The sequence below is a fragment of the Cottoperca gobio genome, chromosome 22, assembly GCF_900634415.1.
Source record: "Cottoperca gobio chromosome 22, fCotGob3.1, whole genome shotgun sequence".
Classification (NCBI taxonomy): domain Eukaryota; kingdom Metazoa; phylum Chordata; class Actinopteri; order Perciformes; family Bovichtidae; genus Cottoperca; species Cottoperca gobio.
The window spans coordinates 7236957-7258359 of NC_041376.1; the positions used below are offsets into that span (position 1 = coordinate 7236957).

General features: G+C 39.8%; 3 protein-coding genes across 5 annotated transcripts; 2 read left to right on the forward strand and 1 right to left on the reverse strand.

The window, feature by feature from the left end:
* The first annotated feature begins 617 nt into the window (after positions 1-617).
* Positions 618-6109, forward strand: klhdc2 (kelch domain containing 2). Its single transcript, XM_029460666.1, is given in 15 exon segments — positions 618-642; positions 1194-1508; positions 2015-2094; positions 2189-2306; positions 2463-2575; positions 2897-2981; positions 3128-3211; positions 3491-3571; positions 3718-3776; positions 3962-4071; positions 4165-4237; positions 4379-4466; positions 4559-4611; positions 4707-4788; positions 4790-6109. Coding segments are annotated over 15 exon segments (1389 nt in total). The 5' UTR covers positions 618-636; the 3' UTR covers positions 4832-6109.
* On the reverse strand, positions 5692-15687 carry nemf (nuclear export mediator factor). Of its 2 annotated transcripts, none has more exons than XM_029460661.1 (33): positions 15559-15687; positions 14583-14658; positions 14402-14470; positions 13815-13917; positions 13334-13459; positions 13050-13198; positions 12872-12939; positions 12663-12752; positions 12448-12521; positions 12289-12359; positions 11817-11892; positions 11561-11701; positions 11268-11476; positions 11001-11174; positions 10836-10899; positions 10596-10684; positions 10400-10503; positions 10259-10321; positions 10024-10136; positions 9568-9625; positions 9421-9479; positions 9216-9336; positions 8896-9136; positions 8733-8775; positions 8571-8620; positions 8139-8358; positions 7765-7842; positions 7354-7569; positions 7096-7131; positions 6879-6985; positions 6752-6795; positions 6583-6662; positions 5692-5978 (listed from the first exon to the last, which is right to left on the reverse strand). In XM_029460661.1, exons 2-33 carry the CDS (start codon positions 14639-14641, stop codon positions 5901-5903), a joined length of 3273 nt encoding a protein of 1090 aa, XP_029316521.1. In that variant the 5' UTR covers positions 14642-14658; positions 15559-15687; the 3' UTR covers positions 5692-5900. The 2 variants fall into 2 exon arrangements, with proteins under 2 accessions (XP_029316521.1, XP_029316522.1); XM_029460662.1 differs by lacking the exon at positions 15559-15687 and having other exon boundaries at positions 8139-8182; positions 8258-8358; positions 14583-14758.
* mok (MOK protein kinase) lies at positions 14783-21386 on the forward strand. Of its 2 annotated transcripts, none has more exons than XM_029460664.1 (12): positions 14783-15161; positions 16788-16902; positions 17239-17328; positions 17418-17488; positions 17614-17692; positions 17766-17814; positions 17907-18085; positions 18316-18417; positions 18556-18729; positions 18830-18989; positions 19520-19717; positions 19956-21386. In XM_029460664.1, the coding sequence occupies exons 1-12, from the start codon at positions 14987-14989 to the stop codon at positions 20031-20033; spliced, it is 1470 nt and encodes a 489-aa protein (XP_029316524.1). In that variant the 5' UTR covers positions 14783-14986; the 3' UTR covers positions 20034-21386. The 2 variants fall into 2 exon arrangements, with proteins under 2 accessions (XP_029316524.1, XP_029316525.1); XM_029460665.1 differs by lacking the exon at positions 14783-15161 and adding an exon at positions 15466-15589.
* Positions 21387-21403: the final 17 nt, after the last annotated feature.

A 21403-nucleotide genomic window follows, 5' to 3' on the forward strand; every position in this document is an offset into this window, starting at 1 on the left:
TCACATAACTAAGACAATGTAGTGTAAAAAAAATCGGACTTTTTCAAATTATTCCAAGGGACATGGATGAAGAGGTCCCAGACAGTATATTCTCTGTCTTTAGGGGTCCTTGGCTGAAAAACAATTGAGATCCTCTGAGCAACACTATGTTTTTAGTTTTTGAATGAAATTGCACTCATCATAGTGCCAAAGTATGATTCTTATTCTTCATATTTGCAAGCAATGGATTATTGATGTATATAAATTGTTAATGGGGTAAACAAAGTAAATACTTTTACTTTGAAAATCACCTGTCAACGTCGTCTGAAGTTAGATTGTTTTGGCACTCTTTATGGAGGATTTGAGAGTGTACTTTATACACTCTATGGTGTTATACGATAGCTGGTACGTGGGAGAACCATCATGTAGAAGAACAAAAAACTGTTATGTGCCGAAGTGACAGTGTAGTCTTTTTCTATTCCGACCTTATCAAGATGGCTGATTTAAGAAGACTACAACTTCCGGTCGTGCCCCCAGAATGCTTGTGATGACCTCAGATACATGGCGTACTGCTTTTGAAATTTGCAGGAAAAACAAACATCTGACAATACAAGGTAACGACGCGCGCGATTAATATTTACCCAGAACAGCGATTATATGAAGGTTAGCTTGGACACCAACGTGAGCAATATATTTTCAGAGTATTTCTTACACTGAATGAATGTTTTGTTTGTTCAAGTTTACAGACGCTTTGTTACGTTAGCTAACGGCGTTAACTGACGAACAGCTGTTATGTGCTCGCTAGCTTTGTGACCAGCCAAGTAGTTTAGGGCATTTTAATCAAATATCGGTTAATGTGGACCTTCCGTTCGTCTTCTCTCTCAAAGTAAAGCTAAGCTAACCTTTAACAATGATTTAGTCGCCAAAATAGTTAAGCTAGCAAAAGTAGGTCAACAGTAATCGAGCTACCAGCTAACGTTGTCTGGTGCGTTGCCCTAAATTAGCTGAACCCTCGTAAACAAAGTAAAAGTGGATTAAAAAGTTGAAGGTGTGGATCTAACATTAACGTTAGTAGAAACTCTATTCTGTACGCAGTGTTTCAAATGTGGGTCGTTTTCTAAATTAGATTATTGGAAAAACTGGCTAACGTTAACTTAATCAGTTAATCAAAGACATACTATCCGCAGTAACGCAGAGGATTTCTCTCCTGACAGGCGACAGTAAAGACTGACATGGCAGAGAGAATGGCAGAGATGGAGGAAGACATTGGAGATCTGCCAGTCGGAGAGGATGACAATGACTCAGACGGAGATGAAGATGAGAGACTGTTTGCTTGGATGGTAAATGACGACATGGATGAGGAAGAGGAAGAAGAAGAGGAGGAGGAAGAGGAGGAAGAAGAGGTGGAGGATGAACAGCCCTTGGACACTGACGCATCTGAATCGTTTGAGTTGGATACCCCAGCTGAGCGCAGTGGTCATATAGCAGTGGTTGACAGAAACATCATGTATGTTTGGGGTGGATACAAGGTAAGGGCTTTATTAGATAAATGCAGGAAGTATTCAGTTCCTTTTACTGAAGTAAAAGTACTGTTACAAGTAATAGTACTTTTACTTTTAAAAGTAAGGTATGCAAGAATAATCAGGATAATTTACTTTAAGTATTAAAGGTAAAAGTACTCGATGCACTCACTTTTGAGAAGTTGGAACCATGAAAGGTTTTTGTATGATACAATTACAATTACATTTATCAAAAGAGTTTCTATGGTTGAACTCTTCATGTTTTCTGTGCAAAAATCTGAATTTGTAAAGCAACTGAAGCTGTCCAATACATGTAGTAAAAAGTACAATTCCCTCTGAAATGTAGTGGAGTAGAAATAGAAAAAACTACCTTAAAAATTGTACTTGAGTAAATGTACTTAGTTAGATTCCACCTCTGGATAAATGTCCCAAAACTGCATTTTCATTATATTTATGAACGTTTACTACAGTCTGCATATTTATTTAAATTACATTTTCTTCTCCCTCTGTACAAGAATGCTCAAAACCACGGATTCTTTGACTTGTATCTGCCGAGAAATGAGATCTGGACATACAACATGGAGTCAGGAGTATGGTAATAGTGGTTACATTTACATTTTGCATATTGGTACCATTGTCTAAATCTAATTTGCACACAAAAAATAAAAAATATTTCTGAATGTTCACAGGGCAAAGCATGTAGCCGGAGGTAACCTGCACACATCCATGTCAGGCAGCTGTGGGGTGTGTGTTGACGGAGTCCTCTACTTATTTGGAGGTCATCACTCCAGGGGAAACACAAACAGGGTACAGTTTTTGTGTTACATTAAGCAAATATCTTAACGTCCTCCGTTAGTTTCAAATAATTGCATCGTGTTTAATCATGAGAACTTTAAGCAGATCAGTCTACGGTTGCTGATTTTTATATTTCAGAACTCCTGCATTTTGTGCTGTGCTTTGCAGATCTACCGCCTGCCCCTGAGAGCTCCCAGCCTTGTTTGGGAGGAAATGAGGGATCTTAAAGGACTCCCTCCGTCCTGCAAGGACAAGCTAGGGTGCTGGGTTCAGAAGAACAGGTTAGATGTTACTTATTTTTCCCCCTACATTTTTCATGTTAATTAAACATTAGTCCATTTGGGACTATATAGTTTAGGAAATATCAGTTGTCCCATGAGCCCGAAGACTAGGGTTAGGGTTATAGGTTGGGCATAAATGAGTTGATGTTAAACATCTGGCACACTTCAGAACATTTTAATGTGGCCATCACGTTTCAGCCATGTGATCACATTAACCTTAGTAGGAGTGATTAATACAAAACAATAAATGCATCAGAGTAATCACAGATTGTTATCTTGGGGGAGATATTTTTGGTAAGTTGTCTGATATTGTTTCCACAGACTCATATTCTTTGGGGGCTACGGCCACACTGCACAAGGAACTCATCAAGGGACCTTTGAATATGATGAAACATCTTCACTTGTGGTTTGTAAACAGAAGTCCTCCTCACATGATAAACACTGACTTCAAGTGTCAAATCTTTCATAGCAAGTCATACAAAAAGGATCGAGTGTATTTCCTGTAAAGACACATTATACAATTGACACAAGTATTTTTGTTTGCTGCTGCAGTGGGACAGCCCTGGACGAGGCTGGAACAATCACATCCACATCCTGGACCTGGAGACATCGACATGGAGCCAGCCCAACACCACGGTAAACACGTGCACAGACGCTACCAGTCTTTAACTCGCACAACTTCATAACAAACACTCTCATGCACGCACGTGTTGAGAGCCAACTCACTGCCCACAGCAAACACAAGCCTGATCCTCTTTAAATAGCCTCTTTTGTTTCTCATCCAGCCTCCCGGTCATGATCCAGCCATCATCAGACGTTGTTCTTTTTACTGAGACTTTTAAGGAATATTAGAATAAACACTGAAAAATAATTTGACATTATCCACTTTCTCTCTGTCGGTGTGGCCTGATGTAGGGGAACACTCCATCACCCAGAGCAGCTCATGCTTGTGCCACAGTTGGTAACAGAGGCTTTGTGTTTGGGGGACGATACAAGGTAAGGACATTAGAACTAGGAATTCAAGATGTGGATGTGGTTTAGCCTCTTTGTTGTGAATTCTTTGTCATACAGTTTTTAATAACTACCTGTTCACTATAAAATGATTAATTATTAATTCCATCTCCGTCTCCTTTGGTGCACAGAACTACAGACTAAATGACCTGTACTACATTGACCTGGACACATGGGAGTGGCATGAAATGTAAGTGTTGTTCCTTTAAGTTACGTAGGTCCCACTATAGAATAATCTGGGAAGACGAGTTAAAAACACATTTTAATATCAGGTCATCTTTTGCAGATGGTCAAAACTAACCTGCCTCAAATGTTATACAAAATTCTTCCCCCTTTTTGTTCTTGCTCTGATGTTCCCCTCTGACCTTGTTGCAGGAGCGTTCCTCAGCAGGGTCCTGTGGGCCGGTCCTGGCACTCCTTCACTCCTGTGTCACCAGACCACATCTTCTTATTCGGAGGTTTCACCACAGACAGAGAGACACTGAGTGAGTTTGACACTCATTCTGGGGCAGCAAGTAATCCCCTCGCCACCTCAAGAATGATCGCTAGTCTCAGTTATTTGCTATTGTGTTTTTCAGGTGATGCTTGGCTGTACTACGTAAGCAAAAATGAATGGAAGCCTTTCAAACACAGTCACACAGAGAGCCCGAGGTAATCCTCTCGTCTTACTGTGAACACTACTGTGTGTGCACTGCTTGTAGATTAAGTTTCAGTTTTTTTTTTTAAATGACGCGTGCGTGCGTGCGTACTGTGTGCCGACAATATAGTTGACATTGTGCGGTGTATTTTCAGGCTGTGGCACACAGCGTGCTCCGGTCCTGATGGAGAGGTGTTTGTGTTTGGCGGGTGTGCCAACAACCTCTTGTCTCATCACAGAGCTGTAAGTCATATTTTAAATGTAACATACTTTTCTTTTTTACATATTTAAAATCCTTTCAACTGAACTTCTCCCTTTTTTTTTTTACTCCACAGGCTCACAGCAACGAGTTACTGGTTTTCAACGTTCAGCCCAAATCACTAGTTCGGTGAGAGTGAATTTATTTTAAACCCAAAGCCGAGATGTTCTCGTTTTTAATATTTTGTGCTCATATTTGCCTCTCTCCCCCCCCCCGCTGTCCAGGTTCTGTATGGAGGCCGTTCTGCAGCACAGGGAGCGTTTGTCTAGTTACTGGGACTGCTTGCCTAAACACCTCCTGCACAGTCCTCAAACAGAGAATGGCACGCGTCAACACACTGGGCTCCTAGGCCAAGAGGAAGTCGTCAATCCATTCCAGAGGATTACAGGAGGATATGTATGTACGGATGAGTGTTATTCTCAAAGCAGGTAGTCCTGTTGGGAGCATTAGTTTTAATGTGTGTGTGGACAAATAAAAACAAAATCTCTAAGCAATAGTGAACAGCTGTGGAACTGTTGGAAATGGGTCCTGACTGGCGCACGCTAAAGTTCACAGATTATCCTCAAAGCTGTTTACCATCTCATGTCAAACTGTTGCAAAGCCAGTAGAACCTTCCCTTTCCTTCACGTCCTGTAGTTACACCCAGGAGTCATGAAAAGAGTTTTGGTCCTTTTTTTTAAAAACAAACACATAAACCAGTTGCTGGTTGAACTTGTGGTTTTCACCGTCTTCCTCAGAAATTGACTTAAAATGATTAATGTTTTAACATTAAACAGCAGCAGTAGACTGGAACAGGTTTGCTTAAACAGTGCAGATTGTTTTAGGGATCCTGTTGCTTTAACTAATGTTTGGCACGATCTTTAATACCGATGTTTGCTAAATCTTGGATAGTTTAAGTTCTCACAGACCTAAAAACTAGTGTTTTGTTACGCAAGACTATCTCCTCTGAAGCCACAGAAATGTTAATTTTTATTTATATATTATATATATACACATACATACATACATATATAGGTATTTATATTTGTGAGGAAATATGTGGGTTCTTTATTCTTCCTTTTTAAATTGTCATAAGTGGCTCCTGTAGCATTTTAATTGTATTTAAACAATAACTTAAAATACTACGAGTGTATTGGATGTTGAGCCAAGTTGCACTGAAAGGCCTAATGTCAGTAGGGCTTTGTTTGTATTTGCCTGGTTTGCACAATGTTCCCTTGATGATTTTTATTGTAGAATACAATGCATATTGTTACTTCGTACTCCCAAGAATAAACACATACCATAAGTTGTGTTCTGTTCAGCTTTGTTAATTTACATGTTTTCATTTAAAACAAATTGTTGATGGACAGAAACAATGATTGATGTCCTGTAATGATTATGCTTGAAATGTAGACGAAGTGGGCAGAGTCCCGTGGCTCTCATTTCTTCTTGGCAGCCAGCAGGTTTGGAGCAGACACTTTAACTTTGCCCGGCATGTTTCTGGATAGATCAGTGTCCTGAAACACAGGATAGTGGAGAGAGAGAGGGGGGGGGGGACACAGTTGAATTGTAACATCAGGAAAAACAAACTACCCTGTGATTATGGATGTAACTAATGATGATTGATTAAAGATTCTTTTTTTCTAAAGTTGTTGTTATAGTGTGAAAATATATAGGGAACAATTATTAATGCAACTTCCAGAGCCAAAAGGGATTTCAAATATTTTTTTATAATATTTTATTATGGCATACTATAATAAGACATTACTTTTATGGCAAACTGTTTTTTTACATTTGTCCAACAAGATTTCAGCAGGATTTGTTGTTCACAATGTAGCACTAATAACGATCGGCTGCATAAAAGTCATATTATATCAGACATACTATACGATGAAATTCTTTATTCAACATACTATATTATGACTTATGATTTTTTTTTTTATATACTGTACTGTGAATAGTTTAAAATATATACAAACTTCTTATGGCATACTATGTTATGACTTCTTTATAAGTTTTTCCAACATTATGACAAAAAAAAGTAATTAAATACTCATATGCCAGTAAACTTTAATTTAAGAAAGTCATAATGTAAAGTAAATATGCAGTTAACTTCTTTACCTTGACACTACGGAACAGGTCTTTCTCTCTGGTTGAGGCATCTCTGGCTTTCGTGAAGCTGAGAACTGCAGTGCGTGCAGCTGGTACGAACAAAGAAATTATCAATTATAAAAGCAATCATCTTCTCAGCAAAAACTTTAGGAATATTCGAATGGATCACTACTCGTACCTTTTCCTTTCTTCTGAGCACCTGGTGTCAGTTTCACCTTGTGTCTGTGGAAAAACAAATGACTCAAGTTAGCCCCCGCAAGCTTCACTTTGTCTCTGACACCCAAAAAAGGGTTCATAGCACATACTTGTAGTTGGACAGGGCGGTGTATGGAGCGCAGACTGGCACCGCAAACAACAGCACATCTTCAGGATGAGGCTGGCCCGACAGAGAGGTGAGCAGATTCTCTACTTCCTGAGGCAGCACAAAGGAAAACTAAAGTTAGACTAATGCAGCAGTACACTTAAAATGCATTCATCTGCAAACTGTTCTTTGAATTGTTAAATAATATACTATGAACCCACCTCTGCTCCGGGATTGTCCTGGTCCACCTCATCTTCCTAAAAGAGAGGACACCACTGATGAACATAGTTCCAATGTGCAAGCTTTAAAATAAAGTTGTTTTTTTAAATAGTGCATACAGTAGTATCCAATTCTATACACAAACAAAACAGATTTAAAAAGACAGTGGGACATTTTTTAAGTTTTAACTTTGTTAACATCACCAGACAATTAGAACATTTCAGACTCTGGTATTCTGGATCTTTTGTTGTGTCACGTACCTTGTCCTCCTGTTCAGCAGGCCCTCCCTCCTCTCCAGGCTGTCTCTCCTCTTCACCCTCCCCTCCTCCCGTCTCCGTTTTGTTCGGTGCAGCCTCCACAGTACGAGGTTTCTGGGGGGGTTTCTGAAGGGGTGGTTTCCTGACGTGGTCATCTTTCCCCTTCCCCTTCTTTCCTTTTTTCCCCTTATCCTTCTCCTCTTTAGCGGACCCAGCTGACTACAGAAGAAAAGCAGATACACTGTGTCAGTGTGTCAGTGTGTCAGTCTCGAGGTCTGTGCACATGACAACCACGTAGACCTGAGTTGCAGTTACCACTAAAGCATCTGCAGATGGCGTGATGGTGATGTCACCGTACAGAACGTAGTAACGGTTGAGTCAAGGGTCGCTTTATTTTTTTAAATTCACCCTCACCCCGAGCAGCTGCATCATCAGCTCCCTGTCCTCTTCATCCTGGTCTTTGTACTTCTCTTTGATCTTCTTCAACTTGTTCTGCAGTGACAACAGGGGAGAAATGCCCTCAGAGACAACACGGCTTGTTTTTATATAATTATACTGCTGCTGTTCTTCTAATCCCTTGTACATTTACTACGGATTGATCTAGGTTTTATTCCTTTTTTGCGTATATATTTTAGTATGTACTTGTATTTTACTCTTCTACTGTAAATGATATCATTTGGAAAGATTTGTAAACTTAAAAGCACTGTGTATTGTTGAAGTTGTATTACTCTTGTTTTAGATTTGTACCTAAGAACAGAACAACTTGTCTTATTGAACTCCATTCTTACCCTTTGGCCTCTCTTGGGTGGCTGCTGGGAGGGACCTCCTCCTCCTCCTCCACTTCCTCCTACTACACCACCTCCTCCTACTACACCTCCTCCTCCTACACCTCCACTTCCTCCACCACCTCCTCCTCCACCTCTGGACCCCTGATCAACTGCTGATCCAGCAGATACAATGTCAGTCTTCTCCTCAGTGTCACAACCTTGCTTCTTCTTCTTCTCTTCTCTACGTGGGGCAAAGACAAAAACACCTGAGGTTTAAAACGAATGACTGGACGATCACAAATGTTTCTAAGCACCACATGAAATAAAGTCGTCTGTATATCGCTTGTTACGGTTTTTTTTTCTTAAACCACCCGTCTCAAGTTTGTGGTATGAGCTCAACAGGAAGAAGTGCATGTTAACTGTGAGTTGTTGTATTGTATCCCAGTCAATCACCTTCTCTGCTTGGCAGTCATGCGTTTCCTCCCCTGCGAGTCTACGTCCACCTGTAGAGAGGTTAATGAATCAACATGGGTATCAAGTGTTATTCCTTTATAGATTTTACTTGGATGAAAGTGTTGTAACGTGTATACATGTCCTAAGATGGCGACTAATTACCTGAGCGGTCACTTCCTTCTTGAAACCAGGGTTCTGAGTATTTCTAGAAACAAGGAGAGACACTTTCATTAAGTGCCACTCACTGTCATGTGCAACGATTCAACTATAATTACCATTGTATTCATTTTGCATCACCATTCTAGCAGCGTTCACATTGTATTACCTGCTGGGCTGTAAATGAGAAAGGGAGATGGTCGTATCTGGAAAGCTAAATTCTTCGCTTTCCATCTCCTTTTCCTCCACGCTGTCTTCGTCTCCACCCTCCTCTTCCTCTGCCTCCATGTTCTCCTCCTCAGGAACAGCGGACAGTTCTACACTCGCACCGTCATCCCTCCCAACCACCTTTTTAATCTTCTTTTCCATCTCTCCATCCCCGTCCTCATCCTCATTACTGCTGTCATCACCTGCAAAAGGCAAGAGAGTCAGCTACAACAGCTGATAGTAGTTAGCAGTAAATTACGTCAATCCTTTGGCATCAGCTACCGATCAGCTCCTCTCCCTCCTCCAACAGCTCGGCAGCTTTGGATGTGACGTCCTCCATGTCCTCCTCTACAGTCTTCACCTTCCTCTCGCCTCGGTGCCGAGACACACTCTCCTCATCGACCTGCGAAGAGACGAGCGTGACATTTAAACGTGTGAAGAGGAATAATTAAACATGTACTCACAGCGACTCATGGTCGTATTTTACCTTGAAGAGGAATCCGAAGCCCATAATTAAGTAAGAAGGCGGCAGAAAGTTTTTCTTTCCTGGAGAGAAACATGTCACATGTTAGGTCCTCTGTGAGACATTATCAATAGCAATGATAGTGCGTTACAAAATGTATGTGTGTCATACCTCTGATCATGAAACTTCCAGTGGTCAGGTACTCTCCAGTGGGAGCCGTCTTAGACACCTGAACACAAACCGCAGATATAACACGACTAATTAATAATAAGTAATGCCAACATTTCCATTATATCAATGCCAGGATGTATTTATATTGCTGCTTGTTGTCTATCTTTACATCCCCATGTCTAATAACACAACCTGCACCCGTTTTATATTTGTTATTTTAAATGCCCATCTAGGAACGGGCATGGGGAAACTAGGAGTGATGAATGTCGTTGTGCAATTCTCAATGTATACTGTATTTGACCCTATTAAATAAAATAAATATATTAAAGTTACTCTGTGGAGTGTTTGTCACTGTGGCGCAATGTTTTTATAAGTTTAGTTTGTATGTAACAATGCACCAGCAAAGATAGGGAACAAGCTAGCAAATGTAAATGATGCCTGATATTGATGACTCACCTGGTGATGATGAACCCACCAAGCGCTGGTGACGATCTTGGCGTCCCAAGCAGCACTGTAGCACACAGACATAGTGCCAGCTTCTGTCAGGGTACGAGGAGGGATCGGGTAAACTGGAGCAGAAAGATGGAGAGGCAGAGAAGTATACAAATGAGTAAAATAGAAGGAACATCGAGTATGTTCAACAAACTGAAAACATGAGGTTTAAATAGCGGATGGAAATGCACCGGTTTACCTGAGGGGTTTTTAATGACACAGCTAGTCGCTCCATGGAGGTCAGCATGGACATAGACATCTCCTGACAAAGTAAAAGCACACATGAGAGGATGAACCCACCCAGGGAGCAAGGTATTTAATTTTTAAGTTTATTCATTACCTGCCCGGAGGTAGCGTTTGACGATCATCTCGTTCTGCTGCTGATCTCTTCCAGCGATGACGAGATAATTCTCCGAGCTGATGAACCACAGGAACTTCTCAAACCTGCCAAAAGGAGAGAAATGGTTGAGAGAATAAAAGCCTCTGCTGCTCGTCATGTATGCTCCTAATATGTATCATATGGTGATGCGTCTTACCAGTAGACTTTCCTGGCCTTCTGGATGGTGGTGACCGTCTGAACCTCCTTCAGTGTTTTCTGTGTTTTTCTCTCTGCAGATTTCATAGCCTTGAACGACGATAAAAAATAAACATTTAACATTGTGCAAAAAAGTATGACGACGTGTCAAATGCAAAGCAAATACAAATAGATGCCTTACTTTGATTTGAAACATGTTCCTTTTTGATCATACAAGCATAGCCTTGAAACATATTCTTACCTTATCTGCTGCTTCAATGGTTTTATGTTCCTTCTTTTCAGCAGTGCGTTTGAAGTCATAGTACCTAAAAACAACAAACAGCACAATGACAAGGTTCATCAGCTGTAAAAGCAACACCACATATTGCTCAATTCTATTTCTAAAAAGGACTACATGTAAACCTACTTTTTGGCATTGGCATAAGCCGACAGGCCAAGATCCACATCCACTAACGTAGGCTTGTTCCCTTGCAACTTCTTGTGCTGTCCTTTGTCTTTGTTTTTGTTTTTCTTCCCTTTCTCCTCCACCACATCTTTTTTCACTTCATCTTCCTGGTCTTCCTCAGAAATATATGGATTCCTAGAGGCGGGGGGGAGACACGTATTAGCCAAATAGTGTAACAACAAGCAGAGCGGTCTGTGGGAGTTAATTTTCTGTATCAGATGGTCTCACTTTAAAAGCATGGTGATGTGGTTGGTCTGCAGCTTCAGGTCCTTGATGGCGCAGGCCACTGGGTCTCCAGCATCTTGTGCCTCCTTGACGATAATGCCGATCTCACTCCAGTCCACCTGATTGGCCAGTGCACTGCGCACCACCTGCAGCGCCCTCTCTACCACAGGCAGGTTCATCTCCACCAGTTCACCCTTTATTCTGTCCACCTCCTGCAACACACAAAATGACCTGTGTTTTCAAATTTCAGTCAAATTCTTCTCAACACCAACATTGATGTTTGAGGTTATGCTGACCTGTACTTGGTGCAAGGCCTCCAATCTCTGCACGTGGTCCTTCTTAACATTTTCCAACTTCTTCATAGCCTGTTTCTCCTGCTGCAACGCCTTCATGTCAATCCTCTGACTCTCCATTTTAGAAAAGAACTCATCTACTGCCTGAGTGAGAGGATCACATTGGTATAATATCACATTCTTGCCAAAAGTGGGAATTTACATTGTAAAAAGGATCCATATTATCTTTTCCAAGAAATAACACTAGGCCAATATTTACCTTGTCAAAAGTATCAAACTCCAAATAGGGGCTCTTTGCATGCTGGGAAAAGAGGAATGGGTGGAATTCATCATATCTGTAAGTAGACATCATGGATGAAAGTTTATGAACCATATTATTAGAAAAACAGCAAAAAAAAATGTATGTTAAGTAACAAATTATGTGTTAAATAGAGCTGCAAATATATATACCATCAAATATTTAATAATCATTGTGTAATTTGTGAAGCAAAAATGGCAGAAAATGCTGTTTTCAGCCTCTGAAATATGGAGATTTCCTGGTTTGTTTGGAGTGACAGAAAACATTTAAAGACATCACCTTGGACTTCGAGAAACTGGGATGGACATATTTCACTATTTTCTGACATTATAGACCAAACAATTACCGATTTATCTAGAATATAATCTGCAGATTAATCAATAATTAAATTATTGTTTGTTGCAGCCCTAGTGTTAAACAAAACAGGACATACGTTAGCAGTTCTTCGATGGGTTTGCCAGGAGTTAAGCTTGGTTTCTTCTCACTCTTTTGAATGATGAAGCCCTTGAAGTAAATAAAGAAAGAGTTTGTGAACACAACACATCTATTACAAAACCCAAAGAACTTTCCCTCAAAACAAAAGATTCCTTACTTTGCCACTGAAGTTCTCCGTTTTTTCCATATAGGTTTCTGCAGTCTGCAGGGCTTCCAGGATTTTAGGTGCAACTGAAACGTCAGATCAAACACTGTACTTACAGAAAAAAAACATTACAAATAAAACATCAAATCTTAAACTAGAACCACTAATTCCACTGGTCTGTTACTGCAATTAACTATAAGCAAGTAACTTTTATGCATCTACTATACCTTGAGCAGCATCAACTTGGTTGTCAACTTTGACCGAGGCTGACAGTCCCACCTCTATCAAGCTGTGTTCTATCAGAGTGGCTCCATAGGCTGGAGGTGTGTTTAGAAAGGACACAAAACACAGTTAATTTATGATATATGATAAACATTTTAACTCAAGAGGATCTGCTTCAGGTCAACACTTCAGAACAGTTGCCCCGTCTACTTACGAAGGTGAGGGTTCAGGACCTTTTTCACTTGGTCTCCATTGTGTGCTTTACTGAGGATTTCAGTGAGTCTACATAAAAAAAGCAATAAGAGAGAATTAGTTTTCACTGGTATAAGAATAATATAAGTGTCCTGACTCTGTTCCACAAAGTCAACTAGCACACGTAAATATGCGGTTACCGCTCTAAACTGATGAGAGGTTCAGGGGGTCGGGCGTTTTCCACAGGGTACCGCTCTCTGACAGCAATCTTCACATCATCTACCTCCGCTGTACGAAACCGCAGCAGGTTCAGGATGGTGTACTCGTGGTCTGCAAGAATGACGTTACCCTGAAGAAACATACGGACAGACCAACAAATGCACACATACACAAACACATTAACATTTATCAATGTCATTGTTAGGGATCAGAGAGCTAATATCATCATGGAGTTTGATATACGCGTCACACAATGTTTGCTCACCCTGTCATACAGTTCCACTATCAAGTGGTAGGCAGCCTCATCTGAGCCAAACTGGAGGTCAACAATCCGGTCAATCCCGAGCTGCTTAATCTGGGTCAACCGCCGTGACTTCAGGTGTTTTCGACACTACGGAGAGAGTTGCTTTAAACATTCAGTATCATCGCAACTAATACATTAATAGACAAATGCAGGAATATGCAAAAAAAAAAAGCTTGTACTAATATTGACAGAAATATCAAATCTGTTTAGGAATAGAGACAAAAAACATGTCAAACTGTCTGGGTGGAGTTCATCACACTGGACTTCAAGGAAACAAGAGTTTATATGGATTTCTCAGTTAAATCTGACTTAAATCTCAGATCAAAATATTTAAAAAAGCCTACAACACAGTTATATAAATTATACAGTCATGATATACAGTCATGATTAGAAAAACAAAACAAAGTTTGTCAGTGTTATTAAATAAACCAGATGTTCTTACTTTCATTGCAAAGCCTGAAGGCATCATGTTCTTGGGCCATTCAAAGTCTGTGGAGTGAATACGAGTCCCAGACTCAATCAGGAGAATAGCTTTGCAGTCAGGCCTGAGATAAAAATATGACACTGAGTTAGTCTATACATACCGACTGAAAGTGGTGGAATACAACAAAGTATATTTAGTTAGGTTCTCTACTTAATTGCAATTTTGAGGTACCTGAGTACTTCCGATTCACGCTACTTTATAATTCTACACCACTACATTTTAAAAGGAAAATATTGCACTTTTTACATTTATTTGACAGAGATCAGATACTTTTAGATCCAGATCCAGATTGTTGGTATACAGAACATATGGTAAACTAATATAATATCAGTGACAGGTCTACTCTACTGCAAAATTCCTACTATTATTGATACTACTTCCTCATTTACAATTAACAATGATCACAATTCTGAATACAGGTGTTTTCATTTATAATAGAGTATCTTTATATTGTGGTATTGCTACCTTACTGAAGCGCTCCCTGCATTACGAAACACAATTACAATGAAACTTTTGGAGGCAAGTTTATCTCCAACTGTCCTTACTTTTGCAGACGGATGAGATACGTCTTGGTGTCGATGTCATACACGTTGTTTACTCTCATGCCAATGTAGCTGTAAAAGAATGAAGCAAAATAAATGAATGGCTGGTCAACATTTGTAGATAAATCCACATGAACGAGTTAGCTTAGCCACCTGGCTAGTGGCAATGACACATATCACGTACTTAGCATTGATCTCGGCAATGACTGCCCTGATATCCATGGTGGTGAATCTTGTTTTCATGGTGACTGAAAGGTTGACTACAATAAGAGAAAAGAAAGGTGAACACTGTACTGACAAATTCACATATCTAGTGCAACATCATCAAGGAAAACATGTAGGAATTACTGAACATGCGCACAACTGACAAGTCTTTACGGAAGCCGAAGTGGAGCAAAAGTAAACAGGTCCACGCCTTTTCCCCCCACACACTGGTTGTGAGTGAATAGGATGGATTGATTGTGTATTGAATGCACTGGTGCCTGTTAACGTTATGCTTTGACATGAATGCAGTGGACCGGTGTTGCTCTTGCAGGAACTAGATAGTATTACGCTAATGGTCGGCTCTTTAGCATTAAAAGTGCACTAATGATGCACTACTCAAACTGGCTTATTGGCGTGAAAAACAGGGCAAGCCTTCGAAATGCATGCAAAACACCACCTAACATCGACTGGGGAAATGTTGTCGACATGCAGAACAATAATCCGCGGCCTAATGAAAAGATATCCGAGCTAGCAGTCACCACCCACCTCTGGAAAAAAGGTAAGGAGCTGAATAATGTAGCTGTAAAAACACCGTCTCGTCAAAGATATGGGCCTGTAGCGATTAAAAACCATGCCTGGTATTTTTTTCATACATGGCAGGGTATTTTGTGCTGCGTTGTTGCTTTTAATTCCGACTATTCTCAGCGCTCAGGGCAGAGAGTCAAACATTCAGCCGGAGTTTCCAGTTTCCTCCTCAGGTCAGAGTGGAGGGCGAAGGCGTGCTCCGTTACCAAGGCGACGGTCAGCTAACAGGGCTTGCTAGCGGGGCTAGGCTAACACCCGTAATGCGAGTTTCGTGTCCTTTTGACACCTCGATGCGCAAAACAAAATTACATTTTCAACCCTCACGTTGACATGTTCTGTCCGGATACACACGTTATGGATAATCGACTTACATGCGGCGGCTAAGACACACAGGAATGCATTGTGAGTTGTCGGTTAACGGCTGAGCGGCGTGATGACAGGTCTGACAGCGGGTCGTTGAGGGTCCTCGTCACAAAGATTTCTTCGTTATGTTTGCTAGCTGTGTTACGCTTTGTGTGTTTTTGTTGATGTTTCCGAAAATGGTGACCTGTATGGACAACATGTCAGGCACCTGACCTTACCTTTCCTTTAACTGGCTACACTTGCAGATTGGCAGCACCTAGTGTTGAGGTCAATAAAACAATTGGACGTTATTTGGTGTAGCGACAGTTCACTTCGTTAACGTTTAGTTAGCTTGTGAAAGGGAAATCCCCTTTTAAACACTAATTATTCAATGCATTGAATTTAGCTGCACTAAACTCGGGGCTTCATCACACATTCACTGGTAAATATGTGCTCCTTTCTTGCAATAACCAAGATCAGCAGATAATTAAAGTCACAGCCAGTTGTGGGATGTACGTTTGTAGGGAAGTACATTTACTCCAGTACTTGTGCTTTCCATTTTATGCTACTTCTATTCCATTATATTTTGGAGGCAAATGTTTTACTTGTCTACATTTAATTGATAATTAAGGTTAGGCCTACTAGTTACTTTGCAGTTTTAGATTATTAATACAAAATTACACCACAACTACCCAACAGTATTAAAAGTAATTAAAATGAGCCCCATCTTTACCAGCTATAACATCAAAGTGATGAAGTCGTCATCACTAATTACAATTCAGTAATATAATATACAGTATGAATCTGAAATTGGCCATTCTGCATAATGAGTCATTTCACTTTCTGTACTTTAAGTCTATTTTGATTCTAATACTTTTGTACTATTTTGAATGCAGGACTTTTACTTTATAACAGTATTTTTAAAATGTAGAATTGCTACTTTTAAATTAAGGAAAATATCTAAATACTTCTTCCACCACTGGTTGCAGCCCTTTTTGAACTTTATGTGAAGTATTGAGTCTTAATTGAATGTACAACTGAAATGATTAATGGATTAATCAATTAGTCAAACTAATCAAAAACTTAGTCAAATTAAATTTAAAAAATGTAATCCAAAAATTAGAAAAATACAGTATAGGGCCAGTCTCTAAGATGTTAATATTTGATGCTCTCCTTAGTCTTCTATGATAATAAACAGATTTTTGGGGGGGTTTGGACTGAAACAAAGTCTTTGTTTTTTTTTTTTATTGTCATGCAGGCTACAAAACAATCAAGAAAATCGGGGAGGGCACATTTTCAGAGGTGGTGAAAACTCAGAGCCTGAAAGATGGAAAGTTCTACGCATGTAAAACCATGAAACAGACAATTAACAGGTATGTTTTCTGCAACACAATGTAGTCCTGTGCATAGGCAATCAGCGGATCCTTGTAAGTGGAGTCAGCAGCTTGACAACCCCTTTGCCTTAAGTATTCTATTAGATGTCAGCTTTCTCCACCTTTTGACCTTGAAGTGATGAGATAACAATAGATGTATCTTCTTGAAATATGAGCCATCGTATTTAACATTAACTGTGACCTTTATCTTGTCAAATTGTTACATTGTCCATATAGAGCATATGTGAAATTGTACTATACAACTAATAATATTATACTGTATGTATACACCTGTTAAATAAAATATACAAATGTTACATCTTCTCTGTCATTAAGTCTGGAGCAGGCCAACAACCTGCGGGAAGTCCAGGCAATGAAGAGACTGAGCCCACATGCAAATATCATCCAGTTACATGAACTGATATTGTGAGTACTAACGTGTTATTGTTATGTTATTGTAGTGCCTCAGGCTGGTTTAATGTGCCGTGACATATTATTCTAATACTATGTTTCAGTGACAAAGAAACTGGAACTGTGTCTTTGATTTGTGAGCTGATGGAGATGAACATCTACGAGTTCATACAAGGTAAGTCTGCAAGTATTGAGCGTATAATAAATCATCATAAGGACGAACGGGAACTTGAAGATGAACATGTGGTCTTTCTGTAGTGGCTGAATTATGGGCTGATATCGGTTCTTCATTCCCTACAGGGAGAAAAACGCCACTGCCTGACAATACAGTAAAGAACTACATGTACCAGCTTTGCAAGTCACTTGAACATATACACAGGTAATTATGAAAAATCTTCAGTTCACGTTAAATAGTCAATTAACACACAACATTAACTTTTGTGTTCTTCCAGCTGTGGGATCTTCCACAGAGATGTGAAGCCAGAAAACATCCTCATCAAAGTGAGACGCATCATTATCATAATTTGCTTGACGGAAACATAACAGTGGTAATCTGGTTTTGCGTCATTAAAATGATTTTGTACAAATTGCAGCAAAATGGTCTGAAGCTTGGCGACTTTGGCTCTTGTCGGAGCGTTTACTCCAAGCCCCCGCATACAGAGTACATCTCCACACGCTGGTACAGAGCCCCAGAGTGCCTCCTCACCGACGGCTACTACGGCTTAAAGATGGACATGTGGAGTGCTGGTTGTGTCTTCTTTGAGATCATGAGGTACCTCTGCAGGGGAAGGGCACAACATTTAATCTGTAATACCTAAATAGGACAGCAGTTCATTTAATTCCGACAGTACAGTTAATGAGACAGGATAGGAACAGGTTATACACATGTCATTTCAAAGTGCTCCTTATTTACATGCACAATTACAATGGCATAAACAAAGGTCAAACAGATGCTGTGTAAATAGCTTTTGTTGTGGCAGTCAGATTGTATGTGTGTTTCAGTTTGCACCCTCTCTTCCCTGGAACCAATGAGTTGGACCAGATTGCCAAGATCCATGACGTGTTGGGGACACCAGATGAAAGTATTCTCCAAAAGTTCAAGCAGTAGGTGTTCCTCCTCAAATATGTAGTTTGAAGAGCGTGAATCTTTGTTAGAGAAGCTGTGCACACATATTATGAATATACATTTTTAAAATGTGCTTAGAAAAGAAATACTTCTCGTTGTTTCTTAATGTCTGGCAGGTCTAGAACGATGCATTTCAACTTCCCCCCTAAAAAAGGCAGCGGTATCTCTCGGTTAGTCCCTCACTGCCCGGCTCCAGCTCTCTCACTTCTCTATCAGATGCTCGCCTACGACTCTGATGAACGCATCAGTGCAGAAACAGCCCTGCGGCACACATACTTTAGGGAAATCAGGTAAACCGTGCAAAGAAGAATCAATTCATCCAATTACTTTAATTTGGAGGAAGTCATTTGTAACAGAAGTCTTGGCTTTCTCTTTCTTTTTTTCTCCCAGGCTGGCAGAGAAGAAAGCCGAGACTCTTCACAGAGTTTCTGGGACTATGGATGGACTAGAGAGCAGTGAGACGCACAACTCCTTAGACCACATCTGGCGCCCAACCAGACTCGGCAAACAGCTGAGGGGAAGACACACGAGGCAAACCCCTTTAATAAGCGTAAGTCAATGTTCAAGGGGAGACACTGCAGGTGAATAGGGTAACATTTTTAACTAATAGACATCACCATGAAACTTCTCCAGTTGATGACTTACATTTAGACAATCATTTTTTGTATTACAAATGTTCTGACATTTCTTGTTTAAATATGCAAATGAGGCATTATCTTATTAAATATGTGCTAATTTGCATGACTTTCCAGAACAGAAAAACTTTCTATAAATCAGGCTATGAATGATAAATGAACAAACCCCTCAGTACAAACTTTCAGAATATAGATAGGAATTAAACTAGAAAGTTTAGTAAGTGCTACTGAAGTGGAGATTTCTGGCTTTGTGTGAAAAATAAAACAGATTTTGAGAAAATGGCTTTTAAAGATATGTATTGTAAAATTCCATACATTTTGCAAGACACTACAGGTACAGAGTAAAAAAATAAACTAATAGATATCACCATAAAACTTCCCCAGTTGATTACTTACATTAAGAGTATTATTATTACAAGTTTTCTGAAACTTCCTCCCTCTTCAGCACAACATGAAGCATGTAGCAGAGCCTCTCATCCGACGGAACGTCCCTCATTATCCTGCAGAGCTGCCCAAACTCAACATGGTTGTACCAGGACCACAGATCTCCTTCCCAGTCTCCACTATGCCTGCATTTACTGTCACCCACCGAGGCACACTGCCAACCATTGCGTCGAAAAAGTGCCAGTCACGTTTGGCCAAGGTAAACGCAGGGGTGCAACACAGACATCCGGCTTTTTACATGTTTTGAATCATTTAGTCATTTAGGGAGTCGCATCTACCAAGGGCTTTTGGAAATTTAGTTAAACACAGCTGACAGGTTTGTTTTGCGTATTAGATGTTTTTAAAATAAATGCTAAAGTAACATCAATTGAATATAAGTGACATGGCAGTGCTTTCACTTGGATTTGGCACTCAGGCTGCATTTCCTTTCTTCACAGCCTCGGGATGAGTCACACCGCGCAGCTTTCAAGAACTACTACATTCCACCTCTGGATAGGAAACATGGAGGCTGCTGAGGGCCAAAAACACTTCAATGTTTTATTCAAATTTGCCTTTTAAAACAGGAGAGACCTGTACTGTCGAGAGGACAATGTTTGGACAGGCCTGATGTTGAAATCCGTAAAGCAAAACGCAAACATGTTTGACAAAAAATGCAACGAAGACCGCCAAGCCTGTCGTCTTAACGGTTAAGACTGCTACATTAAACTGTTCAGCCCCCATTTTAATAATGGAATTCAATGTGATATATTCACGAACAATATTAGACTGTCAAATGATGTTGGATTGAAAGTATGTAGTTTAGTTATGACCTCAGTTTTACTTGACCTAGTCAGGGTTTACATGTTTACAAGTGTTTAGAAATTTTACGAGCTAAGCAATAAGATATGCGACAAGTGAACAGCCATTCACCATTTGGTATAACATCTTTAAGGAGGAACAGTCAGCTTCCTGGTTGTATTATTTTACAACTTTGAATCAGCAACTATTAAATAAGGTGGGGGTTTTTTTTTACACTGATCAACAGAAACACTTAAATGTCAAAGTAAACACAGCTGTCTACGAACTTATCTAAATTAGGTGCAACTGTAAAACTGCTGGGACACACCTAAAAATTCCCAAAATTGAAATAATAGGTTGAGATCACCTGTTGTGGTGTGTGACAAGTCAAGTAAGTAGATCTATAAAGATCCAACAGCTGGTTAGTCAATGTCCAGGTTAAAAAATCATATACATTAAAAAATAATAATCTCCAATAAAGAGAATGAGAAGTATAAATCTGGGATAGGGTAAAAGAACATTTGAAACTACACTGGAGTACGTTAATGTCCTGGAGCGGCCAAGTCAGAGTCCAGACGTAAATCCAATCTAGAAATTGTGGCAGGACTTTGACCAAATACTACACACAGTGACTAATTAATCAGCTGTGATTTTAAGTTGTAGAGCAATAATCATGAGGGGATGAAATGATCTTTTTTTCCTTTATATAATATAGGCACTGTATTCTTGAGTCTCTTTTCATTAGCCGAATGAATAAACTCCTCCGGACAAACTGATTTGTAGGGTAATAGTCAGGTAAAAAGGTAAACAGCAAAAACATTCACATTAAGTGAAAAATATATAGCCACCAAAACAGACATGTTTTTAATTCAATTATGTATGTGAAAACATCTGTATTTTATATGGCCTTAAGAAAGTCCTGATAAAAATGTTTTGTTTAGAATGTAGCTAAGCCGGTACCTTCAATTGAAGCATTGTGGCTTTAAGAAAAATGTCATTTAGAGCTGTGAGCTCATAAAAATGGACTGTGACTCAGTCTGCACTTTGTTGGTTATTGTGATGCATATTCGGAGTAAAAAAGTTAAATGTCATTTGTATGATGTCGTCA

Excerpts from the sequence above, each read along its gene's own strand:
- mok (XM_029460664.1), top strand. The coding sequence starts at position 14,987 with ATGATGCACTACTCAAACTGGCTTATTGGCGTGAAAAACAGGGCAAGC. Across the intron at positions 17,693-17,765 it reads TCACTTGAACATATACACAG|CTGTGGGATCTTCCACAGAG; the intron begins GTAATTATGAAA and ends GTGTTCTTCCAG. Across the intron at positions 17,815-17,906 it reads CAGAAAACATCCTCATCAAA|CAAAATGGTCTGAAGCTTGG; the intron begins GTGAGACGCATC and ends TACAAATTGCAG.
- nemf (XM_029460661.1), bottom strand. The coding sequence starts at position 14,641 with ATGAAAACAAGATTCACCACCATGGATATCAGGGCAGTCATTGCCGAG. Across the intron at positions 11,477-11,560 it reads AGGCCTTGCACCAAGTACAG|GAGGTGGACAGAATAAAGGG; the intron begins GTCAGCATAACC and ends TGTGTGTTGCAG. Across the intron at positions 6,663-6,751 it reads TGCTCAGAAGAAAGGAAAAG|CTGCACGCACTGCAGTTCTC; the intron begins GTACGAGTAGTG and ends TGTTCGTACCAG.